This window comes from Pseudorasbora parva, chromosome 17 (assembly GCF_024679245.1).
Source record: "Pseudorasbora parva isolate DD20220531a chromosome 17, ASM2467924v1, whole genome shotgun sequence".
Lineage (NCBI taxonomy): Eukaryota > Metazoa > Chordata > Actinopteri > Cypriniformes > Gobionidae > Pseudorasbora > Pseudorasbora parva.
Window position 1 is genome coordinate 13,055,374 of NC_090188.1, and position 14,937 is coordinate 13,070,310.

General features: G+C 38.0%; 1 protein-coding gene across 1 annotated transcript in view; it reads right to left on the reverse strand.

Moving 5' to 3' along the window:
* Window positions 1-638: 638 nt before the first annotated feature.
* The window catches only part of atp10d (ATPase phospholipid transporting 10D), a 30,185-nt gene continuing 15,886 nt past the window's right edge, over window positions 639-14,937 (reverse strand). Inside the window, exons 11-24 of the mRNA XM_067422465.1 lie at window positions 13,829-14,043; window positions 13,469-13,645; window positions 12,498-13,134; window positions 9,341-9,438; window positions 9,059-9,185; window positions 8,781-8,965; window positions 7,018-7,282; window positions 6,858-6,934; window positions 5,757-5,882; window positions 5,463-5,663; window positions 5,268-5,348; window positions 5,062-5,166; window positions 4,294-4,481; window positions 639-1,907 (exon numbers count right to left, since the gene is read on the reverse strand). Of these exons, the coding sequence (XP_067278566.1) occupies window positions 1,691-1,907; window positions 4,294-4,481; window positions 5,062-5,166; window positions 5,268-5,348; window positions 5,463-5,663; window positions 5,757-5,882; window positions 6,858-6,934; window positions 7,018-7,282; window positions 8,781-8,965; window positions 9,059-9,185; window positions 9,341-9,438; window positions 12,498-13,134; window positions 13,469-13,645; window positions 13,829-14,043 (2,699 nt within the window). The 3' untranslated portion in view covers window positions 639-1,690. The remainder of the gene's footprint in view (window positions 1,908-4,293; window positions 4,482-5,061; window positions 5,167-5,267; window positions 5,349-5,462; window positions 5,664-5,756; window positions 5,883-6,857; window positions 6,935-7,017; window positions 7,283-8,780; window positions 8,966-9,058; window positions 9,186-9,340; window positions 9,439-12,497; window positions 13,135-13,468; window positions 13,646-13,828; window positions 14,044-14,937) is intronic.

Below are 14,937 nucleotides of genomic sequence, written 5' to 3' on the forward strand. Positions count from 1 at the left end.
GCCATAAAGAATGAATAAAAAGAGTAGCAAACACGCTGCTTTTTTAACAATTTGGTACCAAATTTATATTATTTTTGTAAGTATTTACACATTAGTTAATCTGAAAATAGGGTATGAGAGCCTCTGAATTGGGACACATAATATGAAAACATTTATTTTTTGGTATAACAACCCAGAGATAAATATACATTTGCTATATATATATATATATATATATATATATATATATATATTTATACACACACACACACTATTACATATTTTTCTCATGTTGTTATAATATTATGTTAATTTGAGTAGTTAATTTGAACTATAAATAATACTAGCTGACAAGGCTCCATTTATATTTACATAATGATATTATTTATCTAAATGAATCGATATTGAAATCGAATCACAAGCTTATAAATTGAAATTTCTTCATTGTGATATATTTAATAATAAACATTGTAATATGTTGTCACTAAACTTAATTACATTTTATTTAGTTACCAAATATTTTGGCAATCATACACTTACTGTTATGCAGAGTCCCCCCCCCCTCCACTCCAAGCTAAACTCAAACCAAGTGATTTACAATAACACAGGCTATTGGTTGTGTATGTTCATATTCATGCACTAGTCAAGCGTTACAGTTTTGAATGTTTTATTGCAAATTTTACAAATTGGCTAACAATATGACTGTAAATAATGTAAGTCAATGACTCAAAATCATCTTACATGATCATTCCAGATTATCACTCCACATTCAAGCATTGCCTTTTGCAATAAAATGCATTTAAGTACTAACTAGCATTTATCATGAAATACTGGACATGTCCATTTTTTAATGCACACAGTAGGCATGTTGACTATCAAAATGAAAACACATATGGACATCAAGGACCTTGGGTCACAAATACATTAGCTACTGTATATTTTCACTTCATTTTATTCCCGAGCAGGGAAAATTCACTTAATGTCTTTAACGTAAAGGCCTCATGGTATCAACGTTCTCTGTGATCAGATGTTAAAGAAAAGGCATACTGAGAACAAAACCGACCCCCCCAAAAAACAAACAAACAAACACACAAAACAACAATAACAAAAAATTGATTCCTTCCTTAAGTCTCAACCAGAGGGACATGGTCACTTACAGTTATCTATTCTAGAATATTAAATCTGAAAAATGACTGTGTGGGAAAGTGGGAGATTATGTACAGTATATGTTACTGTAAAGGAAAATGTACAAGCTCATGAATATGTCAGCCTCAATAACCAAAAATGGAGTAATGCATTAAAGTAGGAGCAAAGTAGCCACAGTATCTTGTGAGAACACTAGCTACATCCTGACCCACGAATCATCCGCACAACTCTTTTTAGGTTCTTGCGTAATGCTGGAGTGCATGTGTAAATAAAAATGTTTTATTGTTTTATCACAGGTCCAGCCATGTGAAATGTAAACAATTCTCTGCATATCTTTTTTTTTCTTCCTAGAAAAGCCAGACTCCAAATCCATTCTGTGATCAATGGGCAGGCTCCACCCGCAGAGGGTGATAGAGCTCAGGCATATCACAGTAAAAACACTCTCATTGGCCAGAGAAAAGCCAGCTCTAAATCCTGGCTAGATAGAGTATCTTCCGATGATTAAAGTGCTCACTGTTTGAGCTAATGACCATGTTTATATGACCAAAAGGGACTTTGTTATCGGTCATGAGAGAACAGTGCCTGGTTCAGCGATACAATCTGCTAAATGGGGCATGTCTGCATTCACACTGAGGTTTTGAGGGATGTGTCTTTGTGCGGCTTTGTTCTCCCTCCACTGCCGTAAACTAGAGGAGTAGTCTTGCGCGGAGAGTCTCTCCATTTTCTGTGCTCTCACCAGGTCAGATGGACTGATAGTGTTACAAAAGGCACGAAACATGATCCTGAGACACAGAAAGAGATAAAAAGCCAAGAGTTAAATATACTGTACCATCATGAGCTGCCTTTAAAACAAGATGAAACTATATGACTTACTCCAATTCAATTTGGCCAGTCAAAGTCAAAGGAAAGACAGTTAACTCTTCAGCTCTCAAGGTAACACTTAGGGAAACTATTTCTATGTAGTTAAAAGGCATACAAGTACAGATCTTATCAACTTGAATGGGTAAAGACTTGTTTGTCAAGATTACATTTCAGTAGCATTTCTCAAAGAACCGTGTCATTAAAACTGTTTTTTTTTAAAAAAAAAGCTCTTATTACACTGAAATATTGTTCATGCAGGTTCTGGCTTTCGCCGTGAAGGATATGCAGCACTTCCAATGAAATAGGAAATGAATAGGCATCTCAGAATGTTTTATTTTTTTTGTCGGAAGTGTCTCTTAAGGCTGAAATGTGACTTTTAGTTGCTGAAAGTTATAGATAGTCTGCCTATTTTGGGCAGTCTGATTTGATAGAAAAAAAACACAGAAAATCATAGTGTATAAAGGGCAGACTCCGATTTGTAGGTTCAGACTTTGATTCTATCCAGTCGGAGGAGCTCAAACCTGTTTGATATTTTGAGCCGGTTTTTTGAACACATTTTCATTTGTTTGATTTAAAAATCTGGTAGTGTGTGATCCTTAGTTGTTTAGTGCAGGGGTCCTCAAACTTTCTTGTCAGCCAAATCACTTAAAGGCCCGTTCACACCAAGGACAATAACTATAACAATAATTATAAAAATATAGTACTAAATATAAAAGAATTTCAGAGTCAACATCACAACTATAAAGATAACAGCACAGAGAAATGATATCATTGGAATCACTTTCAGACATTTTTGTTTTCCAGCTGATGAACAATACAAACAATGACAGCCAATTAGAATTCATTTTGCTCAAAAGAGCTCGAGCATTTAAAGCGGCAGGCGATAAACCTGCAGCGCGTGCTTATAATAAACAGAGCGCTATCTTTCGTTGGTGTGGACGCTTATGCCTAGTTCAGACTGCACGATTTTCAAACTCGTCGGGTCACTGCTCTTTTCACACTGCATGACTATCTGGGGTATCATTCAGTCACTGCTGTGTTCACACTGCACGATGGTTTGACGACAGAGGAGTTCACACTGCATGACTGTACAAGAGGAAGAATCGCCGACAACTCTCTCTCTCTCTCTCTCTCTCTCTCTCTCTCTCCAGGGCGCAAACTACGTTTCCCAAACACACGTGCGATGTGACAAGTAAACAACACGAGATCACACGTGCGTCAGACCGGAGTTCTCGCGCGAGACTTTGAATTGTTATTAAAAATGATAAACTGCACAAAGTTTGCTTCAAATTGTATGTGCGCTGATTTGTGGAGAAAAAGAAAAAAGATTATGGCGGAAGAAATTGTTGGAGAGACAGAGGGAGCCAGGATTGTGTTCTGCAAAGACAGTTTGAGGTAAATAAATAATTTTGTAATGTGCTGCTGCTGTGGCTGGACGTGCAAATGTTTGGCCTTTGTTTCTGTTTGATAGAATATTAAATATATCTATTAAAACGCAGAAATTCTGCTCTATAACTCCTCCCTGAACCTCCCGCTGCCCTGTATCTCACTCTCTCATTGGCTGTCGGTCATCGCCGATGTAATTTTCAGGCAGAACACAGTTCACACAGCAGGAGTTTGAATCGCAGACAGGTCCAGATATTTAGCATGCCAAATATCTCATCGGCGTCGGCGACTCGTCGGCGATTCTCTCTGATCGCGTCTTTGATTATTCACACTGCGTGATTGTCACTCGCGCACACGAGCACCGATTTGCCTATGATCTCGGGCATTTGTCGGCGATTTCGCAAAACCTGTCGGCGACTCAAAATCGGGGCAAAAATCGGGCAGTGTGAACTAGGCTTTATAGAGTTATCGTTCTTGGTGTGAACATTTCCTTCTAAATACATTTTGCCTTTAGACATAAAACATTTACATCAAGCCCTCCCTGAGATTTAAAAAAAATATTTTAAGTTAATGACACAATTGCATTTTCATGGCTCTCTGATTTTGATTAATTGTAAACAGATAAACTATGTAAACTTCTGTCTACAAATGTTGATGTGAATGATGTGAATATGTAAATAAAGAACGTTTGGGAAACCCTGGTTTATTGTAAAATGGCCAGTATTTTTTATTTTTATTAACTATTTAAAAATCCTACAAATGTGTGACGCCTAGTGTACTGTTTAGATTTTAAAAGGTCATGTAGTGTACTCTAGTCTTTAACATAAATGTTGGTATGGTAACTGGGGTTTGAAAGTGTTAAAGTTTGTTATTGTGACTGGTTTGTGAATGAACTAATTCAGATATGCGTGTGTGTAATACCTAGGTAGCAGGGCCAGGACTGTGGTTAGTCCACATACTAAATAGTAGAGTGGCTCAGACATCATTCTGGTCTCAATGCCGTAGGGGTTTGTAGGAGAATTGCATGTCACGCATGCAATGCCGAACAACAGGGCAAAGGCATAATAGAGCAGGACACTGAAGAGCAAAAATGAAGTGTGAATCCATGTCTGCAAAAAAAACAAAAAACATACTAATTAGGCAAACATTATTATTAAAAGAATGCTGTGTTTTTAATATGGTGTTTTATGCAACATGCAATTTCTCTGTGCAAACTGAATGTGAAAGATTTAAACTTCTGGTCAAAAGTTGAAATAATTAAGATTTTGAACTTGTTTTTGAAAGAAGTCTTTTATGTTCACCCAAGCTGCATTTATTTGATCGAAAATACAGTAAAAGCAGTAATATTGTGAAATAATATTACAATTTACAATAACCTTTTTCTATTTTACAATATTTTAAAATGTATTGATTCCTGTGATGTATAAAGCTGAACTTTTGGCATCATTACTCCGGTCTTTAATTTCACACGATCCTTCAGAAATCATTCTAATGATTCTCATGCTGATTTGCTGCTTAAGAGACATTTCCAATTAATATCAATGTTGAAAACAGTTGTGCTGCTTAATAAATGCATCCTTTGGGAAAGAGACTTCTTTCAAAAACTTAAATTATTTCAAACCTTTGATTGGTACTGTATAAGAGATTTTATTGTTATGCTTGGTGAGAACACAACTATGATTGGCTTACCACTGTGCGACTCTCTATGACTTGATGCAGGAGGATAATGAGGAGAGCGGAGCCATTGATTGGAGAGCCAAAGGAAAATACCCCAATATCAGACCCTGCATACGCCTTCATAACATACAAAAACAATATAAATTGTTATGGGAGCACAAAAAACTCAGTTTAAATGAGGAATACCCAGTAAAGTGAAGAACTTCAGAATGACTTACAGAGTAAGGTATGAAGAAACACACTAGGCTTTGGTAAAACGCATCCAGAATGTTCAGCCAGAACGTTGACGGAAGATAGGCCTGAAAACCCACATAATAATATTCATACCATGTAAAACACACTGCGAAACAGCTTAACACAACACAACAGAAAGGCAGAGTACAACAGAACGACATGTAAGACAAGATGACCACCTGCGAGTTTTGTCCAGACTTGTAGAGCTCAGGCAGTTCTAGGAGTGTCTCGGCTGACACATCTTTGTCCAGCACGCCATATACGAGTGGAGGTACGGAAGTGAAGAGAAGGTTGAAGAAGATTAAAACCCACGAGTTGGTCATCGTGCTGCCTGAGAAGCCACAGAAAAACTGGAACCAGAACAGCAGGTTTACATACATCTACATGAAAAAAGAAAAAGAACATGTCAGGACTGCATTGATTCATAAAGTAATGGCTGCTTGAGGAACTGTGTAAATGTGCACAATACACACCACATTCTTGTAGAAGAAATAGAGGATCATGTTAGCCAACCGTGTGTAGCACCAATGACCGTGAACCAAAATGAGCTTTCTCAGGAACTTAAATCTCGAGATGGCAAAGTCACTGGACATCACCGCCTATATATGAAAGGAGAGGACATCATAAACATGAATGCAAGAGTGGGAAGGATCTGTTCTATTAAATTAAATATACGTATAATGTGAAACTGAATGTTCTGTCCTCTATAAAATCTGTAAAAAAATTCTTATTAATTCTATATTAATCTATACAAATAAATGACTCAACATGCGAAAAACTAAAGAATAAAAAATATTCAGCAGAAAAACTGTTTTTAACATTCGTTTTTCTCTAGAACAAATTCACCATTAGAATGATTTCTGAGAATCACTGAAGACACTGAAGAGTAATGGCTGAAGAAAATTCAGCTTTGCATTTCCTATTTATTTTATATATTTATATATAAATAGTATGTACATTTTTTCCATATGTTCCTGGGTGTAAGGGAAGGGGATTTGTATGTGTTTTAATTACAACTTTTTCATTTTATTGTTTGTCGACCCAGTTTTATTTAATAACAATTTCAATATTTTACAAGTCTTTAAAAAAAACTGTGAGAAATCAGCTTTGCCATCACCAGAATAAATTACATTTATACAGCTCTGGAAAAAATTAAGAGACCACTTAACATTGAAAAATCAATGTTAAGTTGTCTCTTCATTTTTTCCCAGAGCTGTATATTAAAACAGAAAGGTTATTTTAAATTGTAATAATAGTTCACAATATTAATGTTTTCACTGTATTTTTGATCAAATAAATGCCGACTTGGTAAGCATTAGTGAGCATTTGACTTCTTTTTAAAGCATTAAAAAAATCTTACCAATCCCAAACTACTGAACAGTTGTATAATTAGTCCAAAAAAAAAAGAAAAAAAAGAAATGATGCAATTATACATTTTGTTGCATGTAAGGAGTAATGTCCTTGTTCTATTTTTCCAATTGAACATTCTGTGAAATGTGGTCAGTCCAGTTCAAATTCACCCTCATCTTATTCTTAAATCCTGAATTTTGCCCAACTCTGGTTTCTGCTTGTACCTGCATGCCCTCCTGGCCTGAGATGCCAATGCCAACATCTGCCATCTGAATCATACTGACATCATTGGCTCCATCACCTAAATATGAGCGTCACACATTTAAGTTTAAACAACATTCTACATTGACATTCAACCATATACCTTTTAATGGATTTACTCACCTATAGCCAGAGTCATGACCTTCAGCTTGTCTCTGACAAGCCGTACCACTAGGCTCTTCTGCAGTGGGGTGGATCTGCAGCATATGACTGAGCGACAGCAGCATGCGAGTTCCAGGAACGGCTCCTGAAGCTCCTTCTGCAGAGCGTAGTCCAGCGTACGGCCATCAATGACCAACACACAGTCAGAACTACAATTATCTTCAGAAACGCCTCCATTTGTGAGGATCTCATGTTTTAACTCATTAAGTCGAGCCTCACAAGCCTCCTGAGGGACACAACACACACACACAGGAAATGTAATTCCGATTCAAGTTTTATGTACAGTGTAACATAAAAGATTGAGCATATTGGCGTCTACCTTTGTATTTTGTTGGAATTTCCGCCAATAGCTTTTGCATTTTTAATATAATATAATAAATATAATTACATATGCATATTAATGGGAATCGCCAAAACCAATATTGGCTGAAAAGTCAAGTCAATTAGTTCATGCATTTTCTGGGAATCGAACCCATGACCTTGGTGTAGTTAGCATCAAACTTTACTGTTTGAGCTACAGGAATGAGTAGATGTTTAGAGAAGTCTAATATATGGAAATATCCTTATTTTGGAATTTACATACAGGTATGCTTTAACTTATCGCATATTATGCAAAACAAATATCAAATTAACATTAGTGGACAGCGCTATTTATGTCATTTATTTTGCCATCGTCGCTTGGCAGCAGTTGTCTGCATGAATGAGAAAGTAATGACCAGAGTCTTGTCTCGTATGTTATGAAACAAGCCAGCTCCTGACAGACCAGTCCATGTCAGGATATTATCCAGTCAGAATATTCTTCGTCTTCCATGACTTCTGAAACCTTCACTAAACCTGTCCTGATGCTGCCTTTAATTAGCCTAGAAATCCAGACGCACCCTAGCGGCAGCAAATTTAATTTGCCCGCAAGTGTCGTCTAGGAACTCTCAATACCATTCTGAGCTGTGTTCCTCAAAATCTGGACGGCCCAATCACATCATGTATAGAGTCGGCGGGCGGGGCCATAATGACGATGGCCGAGTTGCGTTTGTGTGCTTCTAGTAAACACAGAAACTGGCGAAGGGCGGCGGTCTTTCGAATCAGCTTTGACCGCGACTCTGGAAGACTTGGAGTTAAGCTTTTCTCTGAGAAAAGAACAAATAGCGGCACTGAAGTCATTCTTAAAAAGGGAAGATGTGTTCGTAGTTTAGCCGACCGGATACGGCGAATGTTTAATCAGTCAGCGAGCTCTGCTTCACCTTCGTTGCTCTGGTTGGTGTACCGCTATCCTATCGCGTGCAGAGGGAGTTTGAAAGACAACCGTTTATCCCGCCCATCGGATTGAGCCCTGTCTATGGTGAGTTTCCAGACCAAACATCTTGATGTGGGTCTGGCTTGTCAGGCTAGCCTTTAATGGTATCGACTAATCATTACATGACTAAAACAGTGTAACTTGCAGGATTTACTGTGATTCACTCGTTGTTCCAGCCAATTTGTATTTCGTAAAAGCTTTCTAATGCACTTTTCAAAAGCCTAGATGTGCCTTTCTTCCTCTTTCTTCAATGTCCATACTTTGCATTAGTATGTTGCAACTGGCTAAACCAGGGCTTTCATGAAATGCAGTTTGGTGAAAGTGCTTACTGATTTGTTCCTCCATTTTTTCATAAGCTTAAGCATCACTATACCAGGGTGTAAATAGTCACTATTGCTAAAATCTCTTTTTTTCTTCCAGCACCTCTACTTACCTTGCTGTCACAATTGGCCATCAGTATGTGGTCTGTGGGTCTGAGGAGTTTGCAAGCAAAAGCGATATTAATAGCCGTCTCTTGTTTGTCCCCTGTGAGGACCCATACTTTAATCCTGGCTTCCTGCAGAGCCTCAATGGTCTCAGGCACTTCCTCCTGCAGGCGGTCTACTATACCCGTTGCCCCTGGAGGCCAAGAAAGAATTAGGCTAGGACAACCAACACACAATATTATCACAATATAATTTCAAGACAATTTCATTTTTGACTTCATCTTACCCAACAATGTGAGATTAGTTTCCAGTCTCTCTGCTGATTCAAGCAGAAGCTCTTCTCTGTTTTCAATGCTGGTTTCTGCATACTCATGTCTCTTCAACCAGGCTTTGTATTCCTGCTCTTCCATTACCTGTCAATCATATGCTGACAAATTATTTCCTTCAAGACTCAACCTCCAAGTACAGGCATCTTAATGCATTCTATTGTCAGGTTACATTTGATGTGCTGTATGCAAATATAAGATAATGAATGTTGCAAAAAGGGAAATGAGAGCGAAGGGTATACTTTTTTAGCAACACAGAGAGTGCGCAGTCCCTCTCTTGCATACTGGTCCAGGTGTTTCTGTGTCCGTTCAATAACTTCCTTAGAGAAACCATCTTCAGCTGCACCCACATGCAGACACAGTCAAAACAAACATATGAGTATACACTTAACACTGGTGTGACAATATCACATCCAAATTAACGAAAAGTAGGGCTTCACAAAATGACAATACAGACTGCTACAATTAAACAAATTTTAAGGTTAGTTCACCCCAAAAAATGTAATTGATGTCATTAATGACTCACCCTAATGTCGTTCCACACCTGTAAGACCCGTTCATCATCGGAATACAGTTTAAGATATTTTATATTTAGTCCAACAGCGTATGCAAGTGTATGCACACTATACTGTCCATGTCCAGAAAGGGAATAAAAACATCATCAAAGTAGTCCATGTGTGACATCAGTTAGTCCATTAAACAGCAAAAACTACGACTTTATTCAGCATTGTCTTGTCTTCCGCGTTTGTTTTCAGACCTCAAATAAAGATTCAAATTACAGGTGAGGAACGACATTAGGGTGAGTCATTAATGACATAAATTTCACTTTTGGGTGAGCTAACCCTTTAACAGTGTGTGATTACAATAAATACACAGTGTGCAAACTGAAAGGGAAGCTGTCTGTAATCTACAAAAAACACTCAAAACACATGAAGGGATCATGACCTCACCCTTGAAATCTTTTCAAAGGTCTCAAGGCACAGTCACATTACCGAAACATTTGTAAAAAAAATTCACAGCCAAAGAAGGCTCACTCTCAATAGCGTAGCTCTGCTTAACTCGGAGGCCACTTCCAAACTAACAACAACTTCCAAACTTGTATTTGTTGTGAAATCCCTGTGGGGAAACTTTTCATCTCACACAAAATGCTAGACTGCACAGATTGCAATTGAAATGTGACCCCGAGGGGCAATTGACGAGAGTTGCAGAGCAGTGAAATGGAAAAAACACCAATGTTTTTTAAAGTGGAAAGATGTCATACGCAAGATGCTGCAAAAGTCTGAGACGCGAGCTTAACAATCAAACACCTTGCTAATGTTTACACAGAAAGACAATGGAAAAGCAGCAAAGAGTAATGCAATAATGCCTGTGTGAATGGACCCTTAGAGAGGTTTGATCTTTTGTACACTTTTGGGCAAACCGAAAGAAACCTCTTTACCGTTGATAAAGTATGTAAACAGAAACCATATGAGATGTTAAAGATATTTAATTTAATTCAAACTGCATGTTTTGTGCAGCACTACCGGCACAATTTACACATATTTAAGGCTAATTTATTTTGCCCCTTTAAACAAATCCAACATTTTTAGGTTCACATTTTTCCAATCATTCAATCCTCAATCAATTAGCATTTGTCAAGTCTTAGATTGTTTGAGTAATGGTTTGGTTTTCCAACAAACCAACAAATCCTGACGTAATCTGGCTTCACTGAGAATTGCCATGACAATAAGTAATACATGTCCCTGGCAATTCCATAGATACAATTATGCACAAGTGCAACTGCCTTTGTTGAGGAGGAAAGAACGTATTGAATATGATCAGGGTAAATTGAACTTTTGTCCAATTTTGTCTTCTGGGAAACATGCCAGAATATCATTTAGCTTCTGAAGGGCAGTTCCAAAAAAAAAGAAAAAAGACCACATTTAGAACCAGAGTTTCAACCAGTGTATTCAGGATAAAACTAAAAGTTTATGATCCCTGCTATTTTTAACTAAAGTTATTAATATTCTGCAGATTCTGCTAGGTGTATTTAAATGGACTTAATGTTACATGTGTAAATTGTTTGGCCTTTGGTTCTATATAACTTTAAGTATAACTTTGACATTACACCATTTTTGTGGCAATCAGAACCAACTTATCATTCTCAAAAATTTTCACAATATTTAAAGCGTTTTTTTTTTTTTGGGACAGTGTGAACCAGAGGTCATGTTAGACTTTCTCATTGTCCATCCTTTTGACTGACTTGGTCATTAAAATTCTGTCATAATCTATTATTACCTGTCATTTTAATGTTCATATTTTAATGATGATGAAACTTTTAATAGCTTTTGTTTTCATTTTTAGTCATTAACTTACAGGGTGAGCATAAAGGCAAGATTATACATTTATTTACTTAGGAAGAGAATAAATTGAGAGACTTTTCACGTGAAAAACTACTCGAAGCAGATAAATGGGTTATTTTCCTGCAGAGACAGCGTAATGACAATATGAACAACGTAATGTATAAAAATACAATTATTTTGATTATTAACAAACAAAACAAAAAAATGTTTTAAAACAAAACTCATATTTTCATGTCACAGCTAAAATTTGTCAAATGAAAAAAATTTTTTTTGGTTAACTCGACCTCTGGTGTAAACTAACCTTAAAGGTGCACTATGCAACTTTCCATCCACTAGAGGTCGCCTATTCAAAACAAATGTGTAGTTTGATGATGCAAAGTTTGAGCGCAGCATTAGGGGACGTGGTCTTCACCTCACAGCCGGTGGAAAATAGGACTCGGGCAGAAATCATGTTGATGGATGTGGTTATTAACGTTACTGTAGTATGAAGCAGAGCAGGACAGAGTGTTGTAGAGCTGAGCACGGTCGCTGGAGCGATTGTTACACAAATACCTGCCTTATTATTTACACAAATAATTTTATTATGACGATACGGGACGGGACACAATCGCCGGGCGCCCGCACTTCCGTGTTTTCGGTCATAAGTATAAGGTAAAGCAGCTCTGTTTATCATATTAGATACATTTAAGTGTGTTCAAAATGATGTTATGACGTTACTCTGTGCGTTCGCTCGGCGCTGCTGTGACATGTTCACACTGCTAAGAGTAAAGCGCTTCTGCCAAATAAAACTGAGGGAAATGCAGATATGACGCAATGGACAGGTAACTCCCTCAAACGCTATGCTGAAACATCCCGGTCCTTGGTTAAAATAGCAATTTTCTCCCAATTTACAAATAGTTGGAAACATTTGGGATATTTTAAGTACTCAACTGAACAAAATATATAACACTGGCCTAGTGGTTTTTGGATATTTTACTGCAAAAATACTACATAGTGCACCTTTAATGAAACCCTTTCTTGAGCTGCTTTGGTAAATCAAAGACGTCACTTCACATACCTGCTTCAGCCAGCTCCATAATTACGTTATCAGCTCCTTTAGTGTAAACTACCACCTCTTCAGTGAGAGGATGGCGCACCACCACAGACATCCTCTTGCGGGCAGAATGAAATGGCAGTACGTGTAGCAGAGGGATCGACAGTGGCCCTGTGCCTGGAACAGCCACGAGGACTCGCTCTGGGGACCGGCCCAGCAGAGTACACCCATAAGCCTTTGCCGCTTGCACCAATGCCGCCTCATCCGGGCTCTCCGCCTCATACAGCAACTCTTCTGCCTCATCCTCACCATCGCTCTCAGTCTCATCCCCAGAGTTATCTTTGGCCTGCTCTACGCCGTTTACATCGTCGCCCCATGCCCCACTGGACAACAGCGCAGGTGTGACAGGGGTGGATGGAGTGCTTGAAGGGGTGCCAGAAGGTGTTGTGGGTGACTGCAGGGTTGCGATTGGTGTTTGCGGGTTGCTGTTAGGAAAGTAGGAAGCCGAACGACCCCGGGCGAAGAGTTTCTTGGTTAGGCTGGGAGGAGTGTTTGTGTTTTGACTAGGTGAATAGGGGAAGCGGCGCAGACTCAGCTTCTGAAACATGGCCTTTATCTCCTCTAGAGAGCGCAGGGGCGTGCGAACCATGGGCATCTGAACCTAAAATTACATAACAGATTCACAAACGTACAAAGAAATGCACATATTCAGATGAATTTCTTAGGGGTCGTTCACATAAAAAACTATTTCAAAAAACAATTTTAATAGGCGTCCATGTGATTTGGAATTTTGTGTGAATATGAAACGTTTTCCTTAACTAGATTTTAGGTTCAAGTTATGCAGATTCGCAATGTGGACCGACAGAAAGCTGCTTGGTTTGAAAGTGTACATATTAACAATAGACAAACAATAGACAATGTAATCACACCTTTAGTAGTTAGATAGCATGGGTTTGAGACTATAAGTTAAATATCAGTAAAGTCTTCGATCATACCACGTGTCTTGGCTGAGTGGGTGAGGAAACTACTACGGTGTTGCAGACAGTGAGGGCGAGAAAGAAGTCTAGGATGTGAGAGATTTCAGCAGCTTCTTGTCGGAGAGGGGAACGAATGGGGGATAACAGTGTGCTCAGCTTCACCTGTAGCTGAGGGTCTGGAACAACAGCACACTCCTAAAGAAAAAAAAAATATTTATGATTTATTTATCTATGACAATGACTACTTGTGGTGCGTGTGACTGTGTTGCTGGGAAATCATTAGGTGACTAATACAGGGAGTAAAGGAATAAAGTAATAAAGAAAAGGAAAAGTACACTTGCACAGTAAATTCCAAAGATAAGCCTTTTCTTTTCTCACCATGGTGCTGCTGAAGGCTCCGGGTGTGTGTCTTCGGAGAGTTTCATGGACTGAGTGTGTGTCAGACTCTGCAGTGAGGGTATTAAGGGACACTGAACTCCGGTTGCAGCTGAGCGATTTACAGCTCAGAGATTTCTTGCTAGTGCGTGACCTCAGGGTTAGAGAGTGATCTGCGTCGCCACAGCCCTGCGCCTCATACTGCTCCAGAGAAATAGCTAAAGTGTAACAAAAAAACATGATCAAGATCATGACAATAGCTTCATATTTTCACACATAAAAACCCATTTATATTTTTGAAATAAAGACAAAGATAAATAATTACTCTTTATTCACAAAACTTTTTTTTTGTTAAGATTTTAAAGACAACAATTATATGGAATTAGTTTTTATGTTTTTGAAAGAAGTCTCTTATGCTCATCAAGCCTGAATTTATTTTATTAAAAATACAGAAAAAACTGTAATATTGTGAAATATTATTACAATTTAAAATAATGGTTTTCTATTTTAATTTACAATAAATATAATTTAAAACTGAAAAGCTACATTTTTATCAGCCATTACACCTGTCTTCAGTGTCACATGATCCTTCAGAAATCATTCTAATATCTCACAGAAAGAAGTAATATTTTTTTTAAAGTGTATTACATTAGAAAACCATTATTTTAAATTGTAATAATATTTCTGTTTTCTCTATTTTTGATCAAATAAATGCAGGCTGGATGAGCTTAAGAGACATCTTTTAAAAAATTTAAGGTGCAGTGTGTGTATTTTAGTGTCATCTAGCGGTGAGGCTGTGAACTGGAATCACAAAACGCTCACCCCTTCCTTTTGAAGCACGTAGAGAAGCTACGGGGACTGACACGGGACAAAAATGTCATCGTCGGAGAGCAGAGAGTGACTACCGCTCTGTAGAGAAGTTTGTCTGTTTAGGGCTACTGTAGAAACATGGCGGCACTAAATGGCGATTTCACTGTAAGGGGACCCGAGGTGTATGCAGATAGAAATGACTCATTTGAAGGTAATAAAAACATAATACATTAAAGCCCCTTTCACACTGCACGTCGGACCCGCAATATTCCCGGAACATTGCCCGGTCGGCTTCTGTGTGA